We start from the raw sequence: 25,493 nt of genomic DNA, 5'->3' as shown, positions 1-25,493 counted from the left end.
AGTCCTGGCTTCCTCCTGCTTCTCCTAGTACTATTCTCCTTGCTCGCTGAACTGATCTGACTGGTACCTTAAACCTGGAGATACAGGACAGAGTACAAAGTATCAGAGAAGACACAGAATTATATATCATCTATACCTGAATCATAAGTTTCCTTCAATGGTGAGAAATTCAAAGCCTTGTAATACTAAAATGAGATAAATTGTAAATATATTATAAAATTTGAATTCAACAATAAATTTTCATATTGAGACAAGTGGCTTTAGTTTATACTCCAAAACATTCTAGTGTATGTGTTTAAGTTTCTTTATACTTTAATTGTACTTGGTAAAGAAGTGTAAAAATCATGGACTTAACTGATCATTCTGGAACATGAGCATAACAAAATTTAATTACAGCTTAAGCTGAACTAAGATGATGTAGGAGAAGCTCCAGGAATAGACAATGTTAACTCTGAATGTTGTTAAATCAAGTTTCCAAGTTAGTAACAACAGTGACAGCAAGTTAATATAATACTATGTTAGTGGATTCAATGTTTGATGAGAATTTTTCTTTCATTGTGTGGAATTCAAACAAAATCAGCTAATTTTTATTTTAGAATAATAAAAATGGTATGAGATTTATCTTTCCTTCCAAAATATAACACCATATTCATGTGGTTCTATTTCTCTACTAATAGAGTATGTTAAAATACTACAGTGTGAAAAACAACTACTCACATATTTAATAACAAATATATTTCCCTAATATTATCAAATAAAAAAAAAAAAAACAGAATGGAGTAAAACCCTTGAAAAATGGAAGTAAATTTGGGATCTGCACACAACTCATTCAGATTCCCAATTTTCCAAACTTAAAAAAAAAAATTCCAGCACTTAATATTTTTCTGTACTAATGCAGATATTTTTAGTGCTTCAGAAAACATTGAGTACATCTCCAATAGCATACTGTAGTTCAGATGAGGAAAATTGTTGAAATATAAATTGTTTCATGTATCTTCTGTACTTTAGCATCAAGTTTATGAAGGAAAAGGAAACTGAAGCTTATAAATAAATGAAAACATGAATGCTTAAATAATAGAAACTACATAGATTTTTCTTGCTGTTCGAAGATTTTATGATTATAAATTGTTTTCCTAAAGCAGACTATTTATTAAATTCATATGCCTCATTATTCTTTTCCCAGTAATTTCTCTAGAACTCTGTTAGACTGTAGAAAATTGTTAGTGAAAGAGCAAAGATCAGAAAAATTTTCTCTTAATTGCAGAATATGTTCTTAGCCAAACACATAAAAATGCTAAAGATAACTATTCTTCATGTATATTTAAAAAATTAAAAGCAGCAGGACGGTGACTAATCCAAGTAAGCCATTTAATAACTTAGATTCTCCTTTTTATTCTTTTTATTGACATTCCACAAATGTATATCTGCTAAGGAGTCCCATGGTTGTTTTATTTCATTCAAGTACATAAGAGGGGAAAACTCTCTAAAGGCTAGAAAAGACTGAAAAGGAAAGACTACAGAAGAGAACATACTGAGTCAGCAGACATGTGGACAAAATGAATTATTAGAAAGCAATCCATGTTTTTTAAATTTACTGGATGATGATAATAATAATGAATAACATTTTTACAGTTTACAGTTTACAATCGGAAAAGACTCTGATGCTGGGAGGGATTGGGGGCAGGAGGAGAAGGGGACGACAGAGGATGAGATGGCTGGATGGCATCACCGGCTCGATGGACATGAGTTTGGGTGAACTCTGGGAGTTGGTGATGGACAAGGAGGCCTGGCATGCTGCAGTTCATGGGGTCGCAAAGAGTCGGACATGACTGAGCGATTGAACTGAACTGAAGAGTTTACAAAGAACATTTGTCTTTCCATCTACCACATGAGGTAGGCAGAGCAAACCTGGTTATGTTTCCATCTTCATGAAAATATTGAGGAGGTAAAAAGGATGGCTAAGGCCATACAATAATCTCCTTGAGGAGCTGAAACTGAATTGCGTCCTTCACATGCATAACAGATGCCATGTTTTCTGTGGATTATGTGTTCCATAATGTTAATGAAGCCAGTGAAAATATGTTGTAGCTTCCTGATATTATTATTTTTGAAGGCTTCTGTTGATTCAAATGTGCAGCCCAGGTTGAGAATTACTGGTCTAAAACACCAAGAAAGCAATCAGGAATTTGTAATGTGAGAAAAAATATACATAGTAGGAGCTGTTGAGAAAAACCCGCTTTCCTGGAAAAGAAAAATTTTTGGAAAGAAAGAGTTTGACTTCTTTGTTTAGCTGTCCCAGGCAGAACTAGGGACTGTGGTTAGGAGCTGAAAAGAGAGATGCCAAATAGATGGCTTGGTGTTCATAAAATTAAAACATTTCAGAAGATATGTGCGCCTTGTGACGTTGTAAACTCTCTCTCAAGGAAAGTGCTCAAGCAAAAATGAACCAGTATAGGTCAAGGGAAATGGCAGACACCAATAAGGAATAAATTGAAAGATATGGCATCACTCAAAGACTCAAGGTTTTGAGATAGTTAAGCAGTTTCTCATTTTCTTAAACCTAATTTCCATTCTTCAGTTCATGATTAGTTGAAATTTTGTACATCGGTTAATGTGTTAAAAATAAATGTGTTTGTTTTAAAAATGGCTTCTGAACTCAGTCATAGAATTTAAGGAAGAAATGTGTTTCCGTGGACTGAAGAGAATGCCTCATGTCCAACCTAATTAGTAACAAGCTCCTGAACTGGCATAAAGGACACCATATTTATGGCCAGTGAAGTTCAAACAATAGAAGGGCACAAAATTAAATTATTTACATAAATAGACTAAAAGTTTAACTACAAGGGAACATGAAGATACTTCATTTGCCCCCAAATCTCAAATTTAAAAACCTCTGCACAAATATTAAAACTCTGTGATTTTAAATCTTTCTCAAACCATTTACTTCCTGATCGGGAGTAAAACAGAGCATATTGAACATAATTTAAAGTGTTCTTGATGATTCACGGTAATCTTTATAAAAAATGCTTCCTATACTATACATAGTTTGGTAGTTACTGCCTGGATTTTTCCATATTTCTGGATTGCTTTTTCCCAGGGTGTCTGCTTCCTTTCTCATCTCAGAGGTTCATTATGTAGTACCGTTGGCTTTCCATTAAATTGTCCTTGCCTGCTGCTATTGGAGTTTTTCTACCTCCTTTCTCTGTGATCTACTCTATTTTAAACTGTAACTTTCCAAATAGTTAGAAGTCTGGATTGCACATGATCACCCGCAAACTTTAAGGCCTAACTTGTCAGACTTCTTGCTCAAACTAACCTAGAAACAATGGCTTTTGGAAAAACAAAGATACATTATTTAGAATTTGAGAAGGCAAGAAATGCAAACATTTCTTTTTCTTTTTAAAATTTTTTTATTTATGTAATTGAAGTATACATGATTTACAATATTGTGTAAGTCTCAGGTGTACAGCGAAGTGATTCTATTATGCAAACACTACCTACATGTTGACACCTATTTCTCTAAATTTCAGGAGCATTTTAGCTTAATTATTTTTGGTTTTGTGAATGACCTACTTAAGACAGTTGGAAGTCAGGTAGCTGTGTGCTTGGGTGTTACTATAATTGTGTAATGCCGTAACAAGCTAGGTTGCAGCTGCAAACCCAAAACTAGTGGAAGAAAATCCCCCAAGAGGGGTATATCGAAATATAATGTTTAATATTAAAAATGTTAGCATAAGTCCTGAAAGTAATTTACATAGAAAAAAATTTAAGAAAGAGAATTTACTCACCCTATATCCCCAAATATTTTCCCCAATATATACTCCCAAACCAGTGCAAAGTATTAATGAATTACATTGATAAGGGTGACCCAACAGGCATTTAAAGCTCCTTTTGGGTCATCCAAGGGAAATTAACATAAATTTAGTACAAAAGGAGACACTCAGAGCTCAGGGTACATAGAGATAATAGCTTCCAATCCTGTCATTTCACAGATGAAGAAAAGAGGTCTAGGGTGGCAAATTCATTTATACTAGTTTAACATCTAGTTAATAAACGTCAGGAGTAAAACCAGGTTTCACAGTTCTTAATGTAGTGCCTCTCTATTATCTCCATGGCCACCATACCATTCAGCATATTTTATTATTCTTTGGTACTTTGAAAAAAAATAATTATTGAGTCAAATTCTTAAAGCTTTTGCTATGGTTTGAATATTTGTGTATCCTCAAAATTCATGTTGAAACCTAACTCCAAGGTGATAATATTAGGAGATGGGGCCTTTGGGAGGATGGAGTCCTTAAATGACTCAGGTTCAATTCAATGGGTCAGGAAGATCCCCTGGAGAAAGGAATAGCTATTGTCTCCAGTATTCTTGCCTGGAGAACTGCAGGACAGGGGAGTCTGGTGGGCTACAATCCAAGAGTCACACATGACTGAGTGACTAACACATACACACTACAGATATATTTATATTTTATTTTGGAGTCAGATGATCATAATGGAAACTTTTTTGTTATTTACAACATAGGAAACTTTCTGGGACTAAGAGATTAAGACATCCTGTTGCTTGTTCAAATTAAGGTTAATTTCCTTATTCTTTGTAAAATTAGAAAATATTAAATGTTATTTCCTTTTCTAGAGAACACAGCACAGTCAAGAGAAGTGTGCTGTGAACACAGTAATTATTAGCAGCTATCTTCAGCTTCACTGAATCATACAGTGTTTTCCTTTAGAAAAGAGCTGTTATGATACTGCAAAGCTCTTTGCAAGGTTACAAAGCTAGATTCCTTACACAATTTCCTAAAATTAATTTCTTTAAGAATCTTATTAAGTATAGGATTATCAGATGCATAAAATAAGTAGTTTATTAATGGGATATATTCTTCCTAAAACTTGATACCTCTGAAAATAATTTAATATTTTTTCTGGAAAATTTCAAGAGAAAATTTCAGAACTCACAGAAGTCTAATCTGTAAGAATTTCAGATAAGTTTCTATAGAAGTAATAGATCCTAGGGTGCCCTTTCTATCACTGTAGAAACATTAGGGCCAACATTATCACTCAAATATTCTAGTAAATTGTAGAGATTACTATGCCATGATACATTTTGTATGTATAATGCCACTATGTCTTCTTTTAAATTATTGTAAAATGTGGAATAATTTTCCTGAAAAAAAATTACTATTTGATAACATGAGTATATAAGTTCAAAATCTGCAACTAAGTTTCAAATTCCATGAGGAAATTAAAAAAAAAAAACAAACATTAACTTTCACTCATTTACAATAATTGGCTATTTCCAGCTAATGTCAAAATTAGTTAATATTTTAAAATATAAAATAGTAAAATACTAACATAATATTTCCACAGATTTTTCTAGATAAAAAATCAGCTTACACAGTATCTCAGAAACATGTGCAATGTTGCTAGCAAAACTCATGAATTGGCTTATTTACATTCTAAAATAGTGAAATGCCTGTGTCCTGATATGTTTTACAATCCATTTATACCACTGTTTCTCCAGCCATTAAAATAGTAAAATAATTCTTTTATATATTTGTTGTGAAATTCTATGATAAATGCTTAACAGCTATAGCAAACACTGTTTATCTTTTTAACCTATATATTACTTAGGGTTTTTATAAAGCTATACACAGTGCCAAATACATCTTCTTTCAGATAAATTCAAGGTTTGTGTTTAAAACTTAATGACAAATGTAATAAGATATTAATAACCCTCACAGACAGCAAATGTGTATGTTGCATCAAACTTGGCCAAAGAAAAACTTTGGAACATGATATCTGTGGGATATTATTTTATTGTCAATAAAAATCAGAAAATGGATTTCCTAAAGTGTAAATTAACTATGTATAAAGCTGACTGCACTGGCAAAATAATTTTTAAGTGAAAAGCTATTTATATTTGGTTTCAATGCTCATTTACACTCCAGTTCACGAAACACAAGGTCTGAACCAAGGAAGAATGTAGTTAATCTGCTTATCAAACGTTTGACCTAAGCACTTCTGCCTTTTTCAAAAAAAAAATATTTATATAAACGTTACAGTCTTAGAGTAGTAATTTTAGCTCATAGTGTGGTCTTCTTTGGATGTCATAGTCTGCTTTTGGAGTTGGAAGAAAAGCACAAAGACTTAGCTTCAAAGTACTTCTGAAAATGTTATCCTCTTTAGTAACATATACATACATCCCTTCAAAGCACAGTGAATTGAAAAACAAGAATACCGTTTTTTGTTAGATGTGTGAATATGAAATGTAACTTAACATCTCTCAATCTAAACCTTCTTATTTCTAAAACGTGAATTGATTGAGAGTAAAATCATAAAAAAGGCTTTCCCTGTAGCTCAGGCAATAATGAATTCACCTGCAATGCTGGAGACCTGGGTTAGATCCCTGGGTCGGGAAGATGCTCTCGAGAAGGGAATGGCTACCGACTCCAGTATTTTTGCCTGGAGAATCCCATGGACAGAGGAGCCTGGCAAGCTACAGTCCATGGGGGTGCAAGAGTCGGTCAGGACTCTGAGTGACTAACACTTTGAAAACCATAATAAAGATATCTAACTAGAAAAATCTTCCTTCTTTCCAGTTAAAAGCAAATAATTTAATTTAGCTTTTAAACTAAGAAAATGTTTATGCTAATTTCTCTAGATAGTACTAAAGATCTGGATGATAATTTAGCCATTTAAAAATGCAGATATGTCCTGTTGATCACAAACAAGTATACTGCCAGGTACTTCTCCAGCAAGGATGGGTTTATTGAGGATCAGCAGAAAACTGCAGTTTGGGGTCTGCAACCAAGACGAGCCATGTGCAAGTCCTGCATAACAAAGGGATTGAAAGGAAGGTGGGCTGGCTAGGGTAAACCAAGGGCGCGTGCTTTTTGCGGCTGATACATAGACCGCAAAGAAGAGCGCTCTTCTTCCTTCTGGAATCTGCTATTGCTCTGGAGTGTGAGAGATCCCCTTTCTGGTCTCCCAACTCTATTTAATTAAGGTTTCTGTTTGTTAGGTTTTTAATAGCTCTGTTGTCATTTTTCAGTTGCTAAGTTGTGTTCAACTCTTTTGAGATCCTATGATCTGCAGCCTGCCAGGCTCCCCTGCCCATGGAATCTTCCAGGCAAGCATACTGGAGTGGACTGCCATTTCCTCGTCCAAGGGATCGGTCCCAGACCAGGGACTGAACTCGCATCTCCTGCATTGCAGGTGGATTCTTGAACACTGAACCACCATGGAAGTTCCAGTAGTTCTCCTAGATATATTCTAATACTGATGAGCCCCACTGCACACTCATTCTCAGAATACAACTTTCTCTGTTATGATTCATTATAATTGTGTAGATTCACTTTCCAGTTATTAATATGTAAATCTGAGATGATAAGGGGATGTTATTTTATATTTATAAAATATGGTGATATTCTTTATGCTAGACTTTTTATATTGCTAATTTCAATCACTGTGGCTGCATAAATACTTTATTAATGTTTCAAAGTTTGGAATCTAGTTATCTGACTCATTTATAAAAAGAACAGAGAACTGATTTGTAAGTTTAACGTCTTAAATTTTGTGATTTCTCCAACATACAACTTCCTGGAGCGTGTATGACTAGAACGCTATAATGTTGCCAAGAAGAAGGAAAGAATGAATCATTCAACCAGGGAACATGTTTCAATAAAGAAAAGTTCCAGGATGATTAAGGCTTTAATCCTTTCACCCTTTAAAAAGTTTAAACATATTTTAGAATAATTATTCTTCGTAACTTTTTCTAACATTTTAAGTAATGTTTGTTTGTGTGTGTTTGTGTGTGTGCTCTGTCACTCACTCGTGTCTGACTCTGTGATCCCACGGACTATATCCCACCAGGCTCCTCTCCCCATGGGATTTTTCCCAGTAAGAATACTGGAGTAGGTTGTCATTTCCTCCTTCAGAGGATCTTCCCTACCCAGGGATTGAACCCATGTCCCTGCACTGGCAGGCAATATATTTCTTTACCACTGAGCCACCTGGGAATCCCAAGCAATGTTTGCCACCTTCAAAAAAGTGTCCTTCAGTTTTGTGTTTTTTTGTTTGTTTGTTTGTAGAATTTCTGGTTTGTTTTTAAGTACCAAATATTGTGGCTGAAAATATGAATGGATTACATGGAAAATGCAGCTAAAAATAAAAAGGAAGTTTGGATAAACTAGAAAACAAAATGCCACAACCATCATCTTTCACTGGAGCTCCATGAGGCTGTCTGAGAATGTATACCCTATTGGGAGAAGTGTGAACTGTGTATTGTTGTCTGGGTACTGACATTGTATGATTTGGAACCTGGTCACCTCTAACAGCACCTATGACTCCAAATTCTCATGTCTGTAGGGCCAGCTGAGCTTTACAATCTGCATGCCAGATGCCAGCAAAACAGAAAGCACTCTCTTTGTAAAACACATCTTATGTGTGTGTGTGTGTTAGTCGCTCAGTTGTGTTCAACTATTTGCAACCCCATGGACTGCAGCTCATGGCATCTGGTCCCATCACTTCATGGCAAGTAGATGGGAAAACAGTGGAAATAGTGACTGACTTTATTTTGGGGGGCTCCAAAATCACTGCAGATGGTGACTGCAACCATGAAATTAAAGGACGCTTGCTCCTTCAAAGAAAAGCTATGACCAACCTAGACAGCATATTAAAAAGCAGAGACATTGCACTGCTGACAAATGTCCATCTAGTCAAAGCTATGGTTTTTCCAGTAGTCATGTATGGATGTGAGAGTTGGACTATAAAGAAAGCTGAGCACAGAAGAATTGATGCTTTTGAACTGTGGTGTTGGAAAAGACTCGAGAGTCCCTGGGACTGCAGGAAGATCAAACCAGTCAATCCTAAAGGAAGTCAGTCCTGAATTTGTTGGAAGGACTGATGCTGAAGCTGAATCTCCAATACTTTGGTCACCGGATGTGAAGAACTCACTCACTGGAAAAGACCTTGATGATGGGAAAGATTGAGGGCAGGAGGAGAAGGGGATGACAGAGGATGAGGTACTTGGATGGCATCACAGACTCAGCAGACATGAATTTTGCAAGCCCCGGGAGTTAATGAAGGACAGGGAAGGACGGTGTGCTGCAGTTCATGGGGTCACAGAGTCGGACATGACTGAGTGACTGAACTGAACTGAACTGTAGCTTGCCAGGCTCCTCTGTCCATGGAATTCTCCAGGCAAGAATACTGGAATGGGTTGCCATTTTCTCCTCAAGAGGATCTTCCCAATCTAGGGATCAAATCCAGGTCTCCTGTATTGCAGGCAGATTCTTTACCATCTGAGCCACCAGGGAAGCACATTTTATAAACTGATCCAAAATGGTGGAGCCCAGATGCTGGATGGGGGTCCTCCAATCATAGCCTGATCTAAATCAGTTGAAAGCTACCCTGGCAGACAGGCGAGTTTGGTCCGACACTGCACTGTGCCACAGGTCTGAATGCAGCTTTTATCTTTTCTTATTCCTGATCTTGTTTACAGCTTTGTCCCCCATTTCTCCCCATGAGGAATAGGGGAGGAATTTAGCAGCTCTTCATCTACTTTTAATGTGTTGCTTTTTCACTAAATTCAGGACTGGAGCCTAATTCAGGAAGTCATGATTACTATTAATTTGAGCTCCAAGTAAGTGAGATATTTCTGTTAATAAACAAAAAATAATTTGATACTCTAAGCATCATCTGACCCCTGAGAAAGTAAAGAAGAAATCATATCATTGAAATGAAATTCAGTATTTTATGTTCTCATTGGGAAAAAAGTTAAAATAATCTATTTCTGTCATTTAATAGACATCATAGATCCTCTTTAATTTTCAATTAATAAAAATACAATACTAATGTTGAAAATCATTTTTATAAAATATGCTAATGCTAAGTATTTCAATAGTGACTTTTCCTCAATTGCTTAAAATAATTTTCACAATTTTACTTCATTAATTTTAATAATAACTTGGTGAATTAGGACAGCAAGAAATCTTTTAAAGTGAATATACTATTCTAAGATAATTTCACTTGGCAAAGCTGAAGTAGTGAATGTGGAACATAATCATCTATCTTATGCTATCATCTGAATTATATTATGTCTTATATTATTACCTGATAATGCTCAATATCTTATCATTATACATTAGGTTGATAACATAAGATATACTTTAAGTAAAATTTTTGTTTTTGTGTTTTGTTATTATTAACAGTAGCATAATAATAAACACAATAATCATACTGCATTTTGTTCTTGGTAAATATATAATTTAAATAGAATAATGTATCTTTTAAGTAAAATATTCAGTTCAGTTGGTCAGTCTTGTCCAACTTTTTTTTGCATTAAAGTAGTTTATACTTGTTTCATTTGTATATCAAATGTTCTAAAACTGTATTTAAGGTTCAGACTATCAGTATACTCAGTCCTAAATTCATGAGTTCTAATTTCACTGAATACATTCTTCAGACAGAAAAAAAAAATTATGACATTAGATAGAGAAGAGTGAATGCCATGTTATGACACATCTGGTGAAACTCTGTTTTATAAGATTGTTTTTCATTGAAAATGACAGAAAAACCACATTGATAATTCAGTATGTATGATAATCAGACCACAATTGAAAAGCAAGAGTAAATAAAATGATTGGTACCTAATTTTTGAAATAATAGATTTTTAACATCAATACATCTGTTAATAAGGTATACATTCCACTAATGTTTCATTTAAAGATACTTCATTACCCCTGATAGATAAGTTATGGCACATAAGAGGCATTCTAGATAACACATTCCAAGTTTACCAACAGATGGCTTAATGGAAGACATAAGTTCTTCCCTCCATTTTATTCTTCTTGTTCATCTCTTTATTCTTCTTTATCATCTCTTGTTCCATCTATCTCCTCAATCTCTGTCTTCTTATAGTGTCAGGACATATTCAAAATCTCAATGGCTCTCCATTACTTATCAAATCAGTACAAATGGCTTTAAGCCTTGGATCTACTACTATTTTTCAAGTACTTCATAACCCATACAAAATGTATGCTTCCTAGAAAATCCCAAGCATTTTTCTGACTCCTCATTTTTACTCTAGTATCTGTGGCAGAGGCCATGAATTTCATACCTAAATCCATCTTCTGCCTCTTCCATATTGTACAGAGTTGCTAACTGGTTGCAAAGTTGCCCAGCTAGACTAAACGTCTCCTCTTTCTTGAGAAATTCTCATCAATTGAAAGTTTTCAACAATGAGATGTGAGTTGAAGTCACGTGTGTGTCCCTCTTTCCTCTTATGAGCTGGAAGGCAGACATGTCCAAGGCATAGCTTTAAACATTCAAACTAGAACAATATCCTAGGGAAGTGGTTCTTGAAGGGTGGTCTCTGGATCAGAAGCAGCAGCTGAGATATTGTTGGAAATAAAACCTCTCAGGCTTCACCCTAGGCTTAATGAATCAGAAACTCTGGAAGTGGGGCCCATGAATCTGTTTCAACAAGCTCTCCAGGTAATGATGATTCAGAGGAAATGCTGGGAAATACTGTCCAGGTGACAGTGGAGGAACAACTTGGAAGAAAATGACCACCTGGAGCAGTGCCATCCCACTGACCTGGCCTCTCATCCCACAGAGCTTTTTAGCAAAATGATACAGTTCCTTAGGTCACTAAATTGTTGGATCTTCTTCTTACAGCAGCTCAGCATTTGCCCTGAGTAGTATTTATTCAATGTGTAATGGCCTGTTTAGTATCTCCATCCCATCCAATACTTTTATCTGGAAATTTGAAATCCTACCTGGGTCTCTGCAAGATAGCACTGGTGCATTTACTTAATGACAAAGAACATTAGGATATGTTTGCTATCCTTTAATCTATTATACACATTGAGGACTGAACACTCTTTAAAAAAATTAAATCTAATGTACCACTCTTCTGCTTCAAAGTTTTACCAGACTCTCATAGCATTTAGCTAAAACACAACGTGGTTAAGTAGGCCTATGAGGTGCCATCCACCCTGACCTAAGTCAGTCTCTCCAGTCTCATCCAGAGCTGTTTCACTTATCTCTGAGCTCTAGTCACACAATCCTTCTGTCTGTTCCTGAATCCTGACAAATCTTTTCACACTCAGTACTTTTTCCCATGCTGTTTACTTCATTATCTTACTTCTATTCATTCTTTAGATCTCTTCCTAAATGTTATTTTTCTTCACTCCCACTACATTCCACATGAATCAAGCCAAAGACTTGAAATCTCTTAGCAGAGAGATTAACATACATTTCCATTCTGAGCACTTAAAATGTTTATAATAATTGATTGCTCTCAATGAATCTTGTTACTGTGTCATGCCCCCCCACCCCATTGTACTTCAAGAAACATGATGAGAGAAGATACCATATATACTTGCTCACTTTGTATGCAAAACATCCAGTACCAGACCTGTCACACAGTAAGCATTCAATAAATACACATCAAAAGGATAAAAACTGGATTCTGTGAGACTCGACTCACACGACATCTTAACTCTTAAGGCTTTCTGGATCCTACTTCTTTAGAAAAGACTGTTGTTTCCAGCAATTTTATTGACCCAAGTGTCCCTATCTACTTAAAAGGTTGGCGTTCTTGTCCTATTAATACGTTTGTGCTAGTGATTCTAACAGTAAGCATTTCTGAACTGATCTTGCTCTTGGATCCTTACAGTCTCAGTTAGGAGTGCAGCATATTTCATGTACTACTGTGATTCACTTTCTTAAAAGACAGTTTTAATCACTACCTCCCATTGCTAAAATTTTGCAAGGGATATCTTTTTCCTAACACAACAGTCTCATCATTCCAGCCTTGAAAATTATTCTTAGGCAGAGAATAACCCAATCTTATTTCATACTTTGCCCATCAAGGTAGTTTTCACTGCATTCAAACTAGACCCTTCAATATCTACCACACATAGCCACCTCTGGGCCTTTGCACCTTTTGTTCCTGTCTGTCAGGAACCTTCTCACAGTTGGTGCTCTTTTCTAGGACATTTCCCCCATGGTGACTACCTCTGTCTGCTGATTTCTTCTGCATTCTTCAAGGCACATTTCAAATGGATCTCAGCGATCTAATTAAACAAATGCAAATCCATGCGGTGATTCTCGTACATTGTGGGATCTTGTCAGATTACAGAATCTTAGTGACAAGCTTTTGCCCTATAAAGATGCTTAATAATGTATTTATGTGTTATGACATATAAGGGGCCAAATACAATACATCAAAATACTTGAAACACTGTCATACTGAGTGAAGTAAGTCAGAGAAAAAAAATATCATATGATATCCCTTACATGTGGAATATAAAAAACAAATGAGCTAATCTACAGAAAAGAAATAAAGTCACAGATGTAGAAATCAAATGTATGGTCCCTGGAGAAAGGGGGAGAGGGAGGAACAAATTGGGAGATTGAGATGGACCCATACACACTACTATATATAAAGAGATAACTAATAAGGAAGGACCTACTGTATAGCACAGGGAACTCTACTCAAAACTCTGTAGTGACCTATAAGGCAAAAGAATTCTAAAAAGAGTTGCTATCTACATATATATAACAGATTCACTTTGCTGCACACCTGAAACTAACAGCACTGTAAATTAATTATACCCCCCAAATTTTTTTAATTAAAAAAAATTTAAAGGAAGACATTCAAATGAAAATTCACACATTTCTAAAAGATAATATCCATACATCAATCAATAAAAGAAAATGATAGAAAATGCAACTTTACTTTACAGCCATTACAAGAAACTGTCAGATATACTGCCAATGGTAAATGTTACCTGCAAAGAACTAAATGAAGGATTGGTAAGGACAAATCTTTAGCAATTTTACAGTCCTTATTAACAACAAAGATGCAGGAAATTTCAGCATTTAATATGGAATTTCATACAGAAATTATCACTGAATGAAAGAGGTACCAGTGGGATATATTAAAATACAAAGATTGAAAATCAGTGGTAGAATAAAAATTTACAACTGGCAAAATTCTATTTTTCTTCTTGGTTAAATTAATAGCCTCAAACTCTTTCTCGTTGATTTTGTTCAGTCGCTAAATGATGTCTCCATGGACTGCAGCACATCAGGCTTCACTGTCCTTTACTATCTTCAGATATTTGCTCATACTCATGTCCACTGAGTCAATAATGCCACCCAACCATCTCATCCTCTGTCGCCCCTACTTCCTCCTGCCCTCAATCTTTCTCAGCACCAATGTCTTTTCCAATGAGCTGGCTCTTCACATGAGATAGCCAAAGTATTGGAGCTTCAACTTTAGCATCAGTCCTTCCAATGAATATTCAAGGTTGATTTCCTTTAGGATTGACTGGTTTGATGTCCTTGCAGTCCAAGGGACTCTCAAGAGTCTTCTCCAGCACCATTGTTCAAAAGCCTCAATTCCTCAGTGCTCAGCTTTCTTTACGGTCCAACTCTCATATCTGTACATGGAAAAACCATGGTTTTGATGGTACATACCTTTGTCGGCAAAGTGATGTCTGTGCTTTTGAACATATTGTCTGGGTCTGTCATATCTTTCCTTCCAAGGAGTAAACAAGCATTGTTTCATTTCATGGCTGCAGTCACCGTCTGCAGTAATTTTGGAGCCCAGGAAAATAAAATTTGTCATTGCTTCTATTTTTTCCACTTATATTTGTCATGCAGTTATGAGACTAGATGCCATAATCTTAAGTTTTTTGAATGTTGACTTTTAAACCAGGTTTTTCACTCTCCTCTTTTACCCTCATCAAGAGGTTCTTTAGTTCCTTTTTGCTTTCTGACATTAGAATGGTATCATCTGCATGTCTGAGGTTGTTGATATTTCTCCCAGCAATCTTGATTCCAGCTTGTGATTCATCCAGCTTGGAATTTTGCATAATGTAATCTGCATTACATAGTTAATAAATAGGATGTTAAATAAATAGGATGACAATATACAGCCTTGATGCAATACTTCCCCAATTTTGAACGACTCCTCTGTTCCATGTCCAGTTCTAACTGTTGCTTCTTGACCTGCGTACAGGTTTCTCAGGAGATAAAGTGGTTTGGTATTCCCATCTCTTTGAGAATTTTCCAGTTTGTTGTGATCCACAGAGTCAAAGTCTTTAGTGCAGTCAGTGAAGCAGACATAGATGCTTTTTGGGAATTCCTTTGCTTTGTCTATGATCCAACGAATGTTGGCAATTTGATCTTTGGTTCCTCTGCCATTTCTAAATTCAGCCTGTATATCTGTGAATTTTCAGTTCACATACTTATGAAGCATAGCTTGAAGGATTTTGAGCATTACTTTGCTAGCATGTGAAATGAGTGCAATTGTACGGTAGTTTGAATATTCTTTGGCTCTGACCTATCTTTAAAACAGTACTTATAGTTAATGTAAAAATATTTCTCCCAGTGGAACACGTAAAGTATTATTTGCCAGGAGCCCGATTTGTTAGCAGCTGAAGCGGCAACATGAAGCTAACCCAAGGGCTGTGGTACTGTTACTTTTCTATGAGAAAATCTCACAAATATTCCCAGTCCGAGGACTGTCCTGGCCTGAGAATGTTTGGCAGTACTACCACCTTAACATATCTGAGTACAATAAATTCAGCTCCTGGGAAGCAAAAGTATATAGAATAGATGACTTGGAAACTTTTCCAACTAATTAAGGAACCATGTGGGAGTTCTGCTCATAGCATTCTCATTTGTAGCGGAGGAAGACATACATTTACAAATAATGAAGAAAATCATATGAAATATTTTGCTGAATACACATGAGTTTTAGAGCTACCTCTTCCCACTAAGGATGCTTCCAATGAAAATGAGGGCATCAAGGCAGTTTTCCTTTAAATACCGGGTCAGCAGCAGTTTCGCTCAGCAGGCTGTGATGTAACTGCCCCCTGGTCGTGCTGGGTGGTCTCCATCATGCAGGGTCTCTGGCCCTTCCAGCCCCAGTCCCCAGGCCCATAGCCCCCTCCCTTCTGACTGGTGTTCCTGTAGTTGGAGGCACATAAACGATATCGTAAGCATATATCCTGGTTTCTTTGACTTAGCATCTTATCCTGTGTCTCAGAGACGTGCGTGAACTGTTATTTATTTTTTTGTTTTTGTGCGTGAACTTTTAATCGCCAGGAAGTGTTCCAGGTGGAAGTGTGCTCCCGGGGACCCTCTCACCCCTTGTTCGCAGACGCCGGCACTGTGCCCGGCGCTGGGCCGCGACGCACAGGACTCCCGTGAACCGCTCGCGCTGCCACTGTGTTGCTGGCGCGTGACTGGCGTGCAGCGTTGCTCGTTTCAGGCGCACAGCATCAGGATGCAGTTACATGTGTGTGTACACGCATCTTTCTGAGAATGTGTCTTATTTGTTTCGGTTACACGTGTAGACGTGGGCTGGGGGACTGTGGGTGGGGGACCGCGGCAAGGGTTTAACTTCATCAGAGCCTGACGGTTTCCATGACACTCATGCCTTTTTCAACCTTGCTGGTGGGTCTGAGCGTACAGCAACTCCCTGTCTCCCCTTATATTTGGAGATTTTAAAAATCTGCAGTGTTCCCGTGCGGGGGCAGTGATGGCTCACGTTCGTCTCGATTTGCATCTCTTTGGTGACTCAGGTTGTCGAGGACCTTCCCACATGCTTACTGGCCATTTGTATACTCTGGAAAAAACGTTCGTTCTGTTTTGGGGCCGATTTTATTGTGGGTTTTTATTTGTTTTTCTTTTTTTCCGTGATTGATTTATTGGAATTCTCACAAATTATATCTAAATAAACTGTGTGTGTATATAAAAAATAAATAAATAAAAATAAATACTGGGTCAGTATGATTTTCAAGATCATTAAAACTTCTAAGACCTTTTGTTCTTCTGAAGACAAATGCTATCACAACAAACACTATCACAAGTTTACACAACCAGCAAACCAAATTAGAAGCTCAACTGACTAATTTCTTTACATAATGAAGATGGGGTGCAAAATAAGAGGCAAATTTTTTCTTTTTAATGGAATATTAAAGTATCATTAAATATTAAGTATTATTTATAAACCATCATGGCCAGTGGCCATTACTCCAATTTTTTTTTCCCTTTGATCTGCCATTACTCTAGTCATAGAATGCTTTTTCGAAATTGAAGACTCAGAATCACATGACAGTCCTGACAATCTCTCCCATCCTTCTTTCTGAAACAAAGGGTTTCATCATGGCTTAAAGCAGAGTACCCTACTGATCAATCCAGGAATCAAGAAATGGCTTCAACCCCAGTGAAAGATATTTTGATAATGTATCTTTCACTTACAGGAAACCAATCTCAGAATTGCAGAAGGGAAAGCATATTGAAAATTTAGTTTCCAAAACATGACCTGTGTGTAAGCCAAATGCATACATACATACAAAAGTATTTGCTGTAACAGCTGAAGCAATATGTTTACACACATATAAACAAACAATGGGATCAACATTTTGAAAAAGATGCTCTCATGTATATTCAAGTGACAGAATTCAAAAATTTCGAAGGATAAACTCTTACTCCCATTTATTTGCTAGAAAACACAGTTGGACAACTATAAATATTCTTAATCCTTACTGTCCCCTCTGAGCATCACAGCACTGAGGTTTCTGTGTATGGGGGAGGAAATACACAATAATAAAGACATAGATCTTCCTATTAGAGTATTATATTCCTCTGGAACAGATAGAATATACACAATAAACAGATTATTATAGATTAGGATAATCAGGGAAGGTGTCACAATCTTCCAAAGGGAAGGGTAGAACCTGTGTAAACAGGAAAAGGGGTAAAAGTATGTCAGGAGTAGGATGAAAGGTATGGGGGAAGATCAGAATCATTTGGTTTGTTCTGAGAACAATAATTTTCTGGTTGGAAGAGCGATTTGGCAATGAGATCCATGAGTTTAAAAGTTGGTTTGGCACCAGTCTTTTTCCAACAAATTATTTTTGAAGGGCATATTACCCATAATCAGTTCATTTTAAATGACCTGGAATTTGCTTTACTATAAATGGGATTTGACTAGTTAAAAAAGGAGAGCAGGTCTTAGTGCCTAGTCTTTTGTCTTTGTTCATAACATTACCTTATACAAATTTGGGAGACTAGATTGATTAAACATATTTCTATGGAATAAGAAGCTTATGTGACAGTCCTGATTACAGTCTTTCATTACAAGAAAAGAATAAGAATCTATGGATTATTCATTAAAACCAAAAAAAAAAAACCACTTGCCTGAACTGACTAGGTTTAGAATATAATATTTTTGATATGATTACATAAAATTGCACAACTGCATGATTTCATTCAAGATTACATAATTCACCTTCATGGTTGAGAGACTACTTATGATAAACTATACCTTCTTATTCCAAAGGGATCATAAACACTTGCTGATATGATAAAATTCTGTCCATTTGGATAAATTTATAATGTTAAATTTATTATCATTATTAAACTAAGAATCAGTAGTTTTTTTACAATTTTGGGCAACATACGCAATATCTGAAGCCCAGAGCAGCACTGGCTTACTGCCTCATGCTCTATCATTAGAAAGCACAGCCTATTTAAACAAGTCATTCATTGATGAACCTGCCTTAGATTAATATACACTTTGCTTCTTGGATTCAGAAGCTATTCAGTATATAGTTATTTCAATTTGATAATTTCCTCATACAATTAAGTATTTGTCATGTTCAAATTTCACACTAAAAATCATTCATGTACGTCAGGTACACCAAGGTGAGTTGAAAATTTCTCATTCTAAATTCATAATGTGCTTTGTGTTAAAATTCTTGCTTATTACAAAGGAAAATTGCACACCTAAACGCTGCTTTTACTAGAATTATTTGACAGGAAAGAGAGTGACAAGTTTTGAAATAATAGTAGGCTTCCCAGGGGTGCTGAAGTGTAAGAACTGAGATACAATAGTATAAAGATACAGAGTGATTTAAAGCAATTTCATTTAAAAAAACTAGATGAACTGTGGATATATCTAGAAAAGGTAGTACCTACCCAAGAAAATGGAATGATTAAGAAAATGGAATGCTCACTGTGGGGAGTATGTCTAGATAAGGCATTTCCCAAGTGTTCATCAATCACTTAAAATACAAGGGTGTTTGGCAGAGGGCAGACAAAATGTTAAATGTTCAGAGCACACACATTAATAGAAAAAATCTTTTCAGTTCGTTGTTTCAATCAAGATGTACAAACTTATCTGACCAGGAAACAATTAAATAGGTAATTCAACAATGAACCAGCTCTGTGACAACCTAGAGGTATGGGATAGGGTGGGAGGCTCAAGAGGGAGGAGACATATGTATACTTATGGCTTATCCATGGTGATGTATGACAGGAACCAACACAATATTGTAACTATCCTTCAATTAAAAATAAATAAAATTTAAAAATATACTCATGTATATATATATATATGTATGTATGTTTATGATTTATTTATATTATCTGTGGAGTAAGTTTTGAGAAGAACTGAGATTTTAAAATAAAAGGTCTAAAAATCTGCTAGATTAGGATTTACTCTTCCTTCCTCATGTTTACTGAGCTGCTAACCTTAGATATCAGAATGCTGGTTATGTAAGAGGCTCCCTCCTATACAGGTTTACAATTGTAAATGCAGATCCAATGAAGAAGACTTCTAAAGGTGTCAATCTCACTGAAGGTTTACAGAGGTCAGAGAGTAGAAACAGAACTTTCCTGATAACAATAGTGAGCAGACCTCTTTGAAGGGAATGACTGCTCCTATGTGAGTCCAGCCTGCTTTGGGATAGGGCTGTGGGAGGGCTACCTTCTAACCCTTGACCTTTCAGGGGTACGTCAAGAAAGTCGCTTGGAGATCTTTGAAATAAGTTCACATAGTTAAGAGACATGAGTCTGGAGTCCAGTTCACATATGAGAACATGCAAATAGCCTGTGGACACTGGGGTGTGACTCTGCCAAGAATCTGAAGGCTAGACACAGGCTCTTCGTTGCTTTGATGGAGGAAGCAGTAGTGCTGAGAGATGGGCTAAGAGATGGATGCCTGAAGGCTTCTCTGTGGACCAGATCTGAGTGATGCAGCAGGGCTAGCCTGACATCTTGGGTCTCATCTAAGAGCGGCTTCTGGCAGAGCACAGAGCCCTCAGCAGAGAGGCTGGTGATGGCTGCCAGGTTCTCGGGCCTCTCTTAGGGAGATGCAGGAGAGGGAATCAATGCCACTCACCTAAATGACCAGCTGTTTCTGACTAAATTGTTTCAAATGTCAAAAAGTAACAAAAACTTATTCCAGTATCCTTTATCCTCTACCAAACCCTCCTAAGATCAAGAATTTGATGATGAATTACGGCAAACATAATATGTTGAAAACTTCTGTCAATAAAGTCACAAATGAAATGATCTTTGCCTGTTTGGTGAAGAATTTATGTGTCTAAGCTGTTATTACTCATCAGGAGACATATTCTAGAATTGTTTGAACCATTACTTTCAGATATGCTTTTTAGCAAGGTACATATATATTATATATTCTATCATATTCAACAGAGCTCCAACACTAGAAATTCTTCCTTCAGTTATAAAACATTCTTATCTGTCAGAAAGTTACTGATGTTTGTGAAGAATCTAAGTACTGTCTGATTATCCAAGGTCTAGTACCAACCAAATAATTCAGCATATTAAAACAAAATCCAATGAATAAATCCGTGCACAAATCTACTTTCTCTCTTTTGAGAAAAGTTTAGCACAGCAATCATTTCAATTAACACACTGTGCGTAAGAATGCATGATAGCAGCTGTTAGTATGCATTTTAAAGACTGGAGGGTGTGTGGTGACTTATCTAGATATATGGGCAACATATGTTCAGCTATGCATATGGACTTAATATAAATTATGATTGCAATATGCAAAGAGGCGAAAAGAGACATGTACAATGGCCGTCTCTCTGCATTTAATCAGCTCACATTTTTCTAACATGTACAAGAGAAGTCTTTATATTATAGTAACTGTTTAAAAATTACAGAACACAAACCATGACAACACCTCAAATCAGCTTCATACATTTGAAACATGGAGCTATTTTTTTGTGGGTGAAAATCAGATTTTTTTAAAAGAAAATATGTATTTAAGAGAGAAACTGGAAACAAAAGCTATGAGGACCATCTTGAAAAAACTTCAAAATATGGAAACATTGTGGTTTCCTCCTTCGAACATTTCAGCTCATTATAGTTTCGTTACTGGGCATAGTTTATTTATCTGAATACTATTAATTAAATTGACAAACTAGCTGGTTGAATATATTAGAGATAAAACCAATTACCTTCTCTTGATATTGCCGCCTTGAGGAATCCAAAGACTGGATTAGAGCCGTGGCGTGGCCAACAAACATGGCGTAGCAGGTGGCCCCGACGATCATGCTCAGCATGGTGATCCACAGGTCAGACATGCTCACGGGGGCTTGGGCTCCGTAGCCAATGCACAGCATATGACTCATCGCTTTGAAGAGCGCGTAGGAATACTGCTTTCCCCAAGAATCATTCTGCAACAGAAGAGAAAAAGGAAATAGAGTGAACCATTAGGATAGCAGAAGAAAAATGAGTATGACCGATACACAGAAGCATTATAACATTCTTGTAATAGAGCATTTACACAGATACTTCGCCCCAATAGTTAATCAAAAGACCGGATGTTTTTCAAAACTTGCTAAATACAATGAAATAGAAATAGTCTATGTTAAAATATGCAATCCTGGTCAGTTTTATATGTTTTTAAAACTAAAAATTCCTTTTGGGACAGTGGTGTGAATGAATGTTGATAAGTTCATTTTCAAATTTCCAGGAAATCTGTGTCATTCTCTAGTAATATATTATTATTTGCAAATTGAGAAATGCTGCTGATTGATATGAAGCACATAGGCTTAAGTATAGGAATTTTTGTCAAAGCTATCATATTAAAATTTTGAAAGTCCAAATGATATATTTGTATAGACCTCAATGAATACCTCAATACCTTAAATGAAAAATTAACATAATTTGGAAATACAGATCTGATAAGTGAAAAGACTTCCTTGAAGACTTCTCTGAGTAATGAATATTGAAATTCAAATGTCAAAGTTGATGATGGATGAATCTTACTGGCTTTCTGTAGAATAATAAAATAAAATAAGCAAAATAATATCTTGGAGGACACTGAAAAAAAACAAAAATGCTGACTTCTGAGATTAGTTATTAGATGCAATTTCTGATGTAATTTCAAAACTCTATCTTAAACTCAATTCTACAAAAATAAGTTATTCAATATATCTTATATATTGTCTGATAAAACTTAAAGAACTTTTTTGATCAATGTATCAAACTGCCTAGTCCAGGATTTACCTCATTTATGAGACAGGGTAAAATAAAAATTTGAGGCCTTTTAGTTTAAAATGTAGGGGGGGAAAGTATTGTTGAAGATAATATATAAAGAATTTTCCTTAAAATATTTAATTCATTATAAAACTTGGGATAATAGTGCTAGTTGAGTAACAACATAAACTTATACATTTCAAAAAGTTAAATTCTGGTATCATAATTATATATAATACAAGTAATACTATACCATTGTGATATCTTGAATGATCATACAATTTTTATGGCTTAGTTTTCTGACAAATTCATTCTTTATGTCATAAAAATTTATATGATTAATAATTTCATCTTCAATGATAAAACTGAAAATTACATCAGTTCCTTTTGGCTAATGCAATATCACAAATAATTTCTGATACATTTTTAATTTGGGGGAAGATCTTTCTGTTGATGCAACCTTTACTGGAACTGGAGTATGTATAGCCTGGGGACAACATTAGGATGAATGTTTGATAAATTATTTTAATATATAAATTTTAGTACTTCTGGAGCTGATGATTCTCATGGAATAATTTCTAATAAATGATTTAACTCCATAAAAATCATATTCAAGAAACTCTGTCTTATTTTTATACTACAGTTTTTTTTTGTTGTTGTTTTCAAATCAAATATTTGTTTTTTTTGTTTTTTGTTTGTTTTTTAATTTTATTTTATTTTTAAACTTTACATAATTGTATTAGTTTTGCCAAATATGTAAATGAATATGGACATTGTTAAGAAATAATAGAGAAATATGTACGATTCATCAGTTCTTCTCAAAGGTGAAATCCTGCAAACTATAGAGCAATGTTACAACAAGAAACTGACATGAATATAATCCACTGATATCATTTATATTTCACTAAACGTGTACTCATTTGTATACACAAATTAGTTTTATTCAGTTTTATTACATGTATCGGTTCCTATATTCATCAACACTGTCAAGATACAGAACAATTCTATCACAACAAAGAACCATTACACTTTTTTGTAAAACCATTACACAGTTTTTCTATTGAACTTAATGTTAAATGTAAATGTATGCAATGATATTTTAATGTTTCCTCTGACATTTCCTGTAACTTTTAATTAAAGAATGATCAATGCAAGAAGCCAAAAATAGCTTCCTGATTTGTATATAACCCATAATGCCTGATTAGGTTTTATCTTCCTGTATTTTCAATTACAAGGAAAATTTAATTTAAAAATTGTCTTCCTTATTAATAACTGGCTTATTTAAAACTTCATATGAAAATAGTGTTATTTTCCAGTGTAAGTGATGATCTTTAAATTTCTTATTGCTAGGCTGGTGCATATTTGCATCTCAATGTTGCAGGAGTTGTTAAATCTGGAGATTTTAAAATCAAGAATTCTAATAACTACCTGATAACTTTTATTGAAACGGCTATATGAATTCTTTTATCATGTAATAATTTATTGACAAAGTTTACTGTTTGAGCTCCACAGGGTCTGTCTTGGAACTTAAGAGATTTAATATTTATGTAGATACTTTGGAGATGGGTTCTTGGGCCTGACAGGTGAATCTCACCATGGTCTTCTCCTGGCTGGCATGGAAAGTCCTCCTGTGTGTCTCTGCTGCTTAGTGTTAATACTGCTGCTTCTGTTGCTGCCTTTGCCACTGCTAACCTGGACCCAGTTCAGGCCTGTCCACATTAGAGACACAAAGCATCCAAGACTGCTGAGGCGTGCATATCTGTGCCTTGCTGCCAGGCCAACTGCTTGGCTTCTGTACTTCCTGCTGTGCCTGTAGGCTTGAACCTGTATATGCACAGCTGCTACCTTGCAACGCCAATGCTCATATTCATGGTTCCATGTCCCAGTGGACTTTGCTTATGAACATAAATTCAAAGATAATGCTATTATGAATTTCAAGATGGCTGCAGCAGAGCATGAATCCAAGTGCAGAGTCCTTCCTAAAGTAGGTCCTTTTACAACTCCCAGATCATAAACCACATGTACATACAGTGCCTGTCAAATTAACTTGAGTCTGTCAAACTAACTCCTAAATAATCATAAATTTTAAAATAATGTATTAATATTAAATATATGTACAGATATTTTGTTTATTGTTTTAATACGGCTTTCTAAAGTTAAGTTTATAGATTAAAACAGAACATGATAAGTTTGAAAAATCCAACCTCATAAACTTTGGAACTGGTTGAGTCTGCAGACAAATAAAATATAACCAGTCTCATTCAGTTGAAAGTTAAGGTTCTTAAAGTGAAATTCATTTTATTTTTTTATACAATAGGTCATGTTGCCATTTTAAGCTACCCCTAGTCTCTGTCAGTATAAAATGAAATTTAATTTTAAAGAAAGAAAATTATTTATGATATTATACATGGCAAATTGTATAATGAACTCATGCACAAGTTTGCATTTTGGGGAATGAACAGAGCTCATACTCTCAGGAATACACTTAGGGTTCCCCAAATTCTAGATGTTTCATAAACAAGAAATGGAATATTTAATTAACAGAGCAACGTGCTCTATAAAAATCTTGAATGTACCTATTATTTAAAATGATACTTAAATTCTTGAAATTTGACTCAGTTTCATACTGATAATACTAAAATTGGATACATTACAAACCAAACTACAAAATAAACAAAGGTCTTTTATCCTGTGATCCATTCAAAGAATGGATAGAAAGAAAACAAGCTTGACTAGTTTCTTACTGGATTTAAATCTCTTTAGAGCTCCTAGAGAACTGCAGGTATTCACCTGTCATGGTGACTTCTACCCTGTATATGATGATCATCTCATGGACTTATACTTTCTCATAGATTAGAGTCTAAATAGCATAATTCAGTAGAGATACTCAACATTTTTTATTACTGTCAAAAGGAGTGAATAAATAAAATTTGACTATAATTAGTTAAAACCAGCATAAAAATTTCTTCCTTTATGTTGTTTAGGCATCTTGAGGTAATTAGATATAATGGAAATAATTAAAAAGTTCAAAAAGGTGTCCAATGGAGGTTGTGCTTTCTGTTCATGTTGGTTTTTTAGGAGAAGTGGCATGAGGAGCTAGAGAGTAAAGTTTAAACCAATTTCCCTAAATAATGCAACTAGATAGCTGCCAAACTATTTTATACAAGAAT

At 35.4% G+C, this 25,493-nt stretch overlaps 1 protein-coding gene across 1 annotated transcript in view; it reads right to left on the bottom strand.

Annotated features, from left to right (window-relative positions):
* Nucleotides 1-25,493, bottom strand: part of HCN1 (hyperpolarization activated cyclic nucleotide gated potassium channel 1) — a 466,192-nt gene that overhangs the window by 120,447 nt on the left and 320,252 nt on the right. The window contains exon 4 of the mRNA XM_061393578.1: nt 21,300-21,518. Coding sequence (XP_061249562.1) covers nt 21,300-21,518 — 219 coding nt within the window. The remainder of the gene's footprint in view (nt 1-21,299; nt 21,519-25,493) is intronic.

The sequence above is a fragment of the Bos javanicus genome, chromosome 20 (genome assembly GCF_032452875.1).
Source record: "Bos javanicus breed banteng chromosome 20, ARS-OSU_banteng_1.0, whole genome shotgun sequence".
NCBI lineage: Eukaryota > Metazoa > Chordata > Mammalia > Artiodactyla > Bovidae > Bos > Bos javanicus.
Note: the sequence above shows the minus strand (reverse complement) of the source record. Positions and strands in the feature narration are given on the sequence as shown.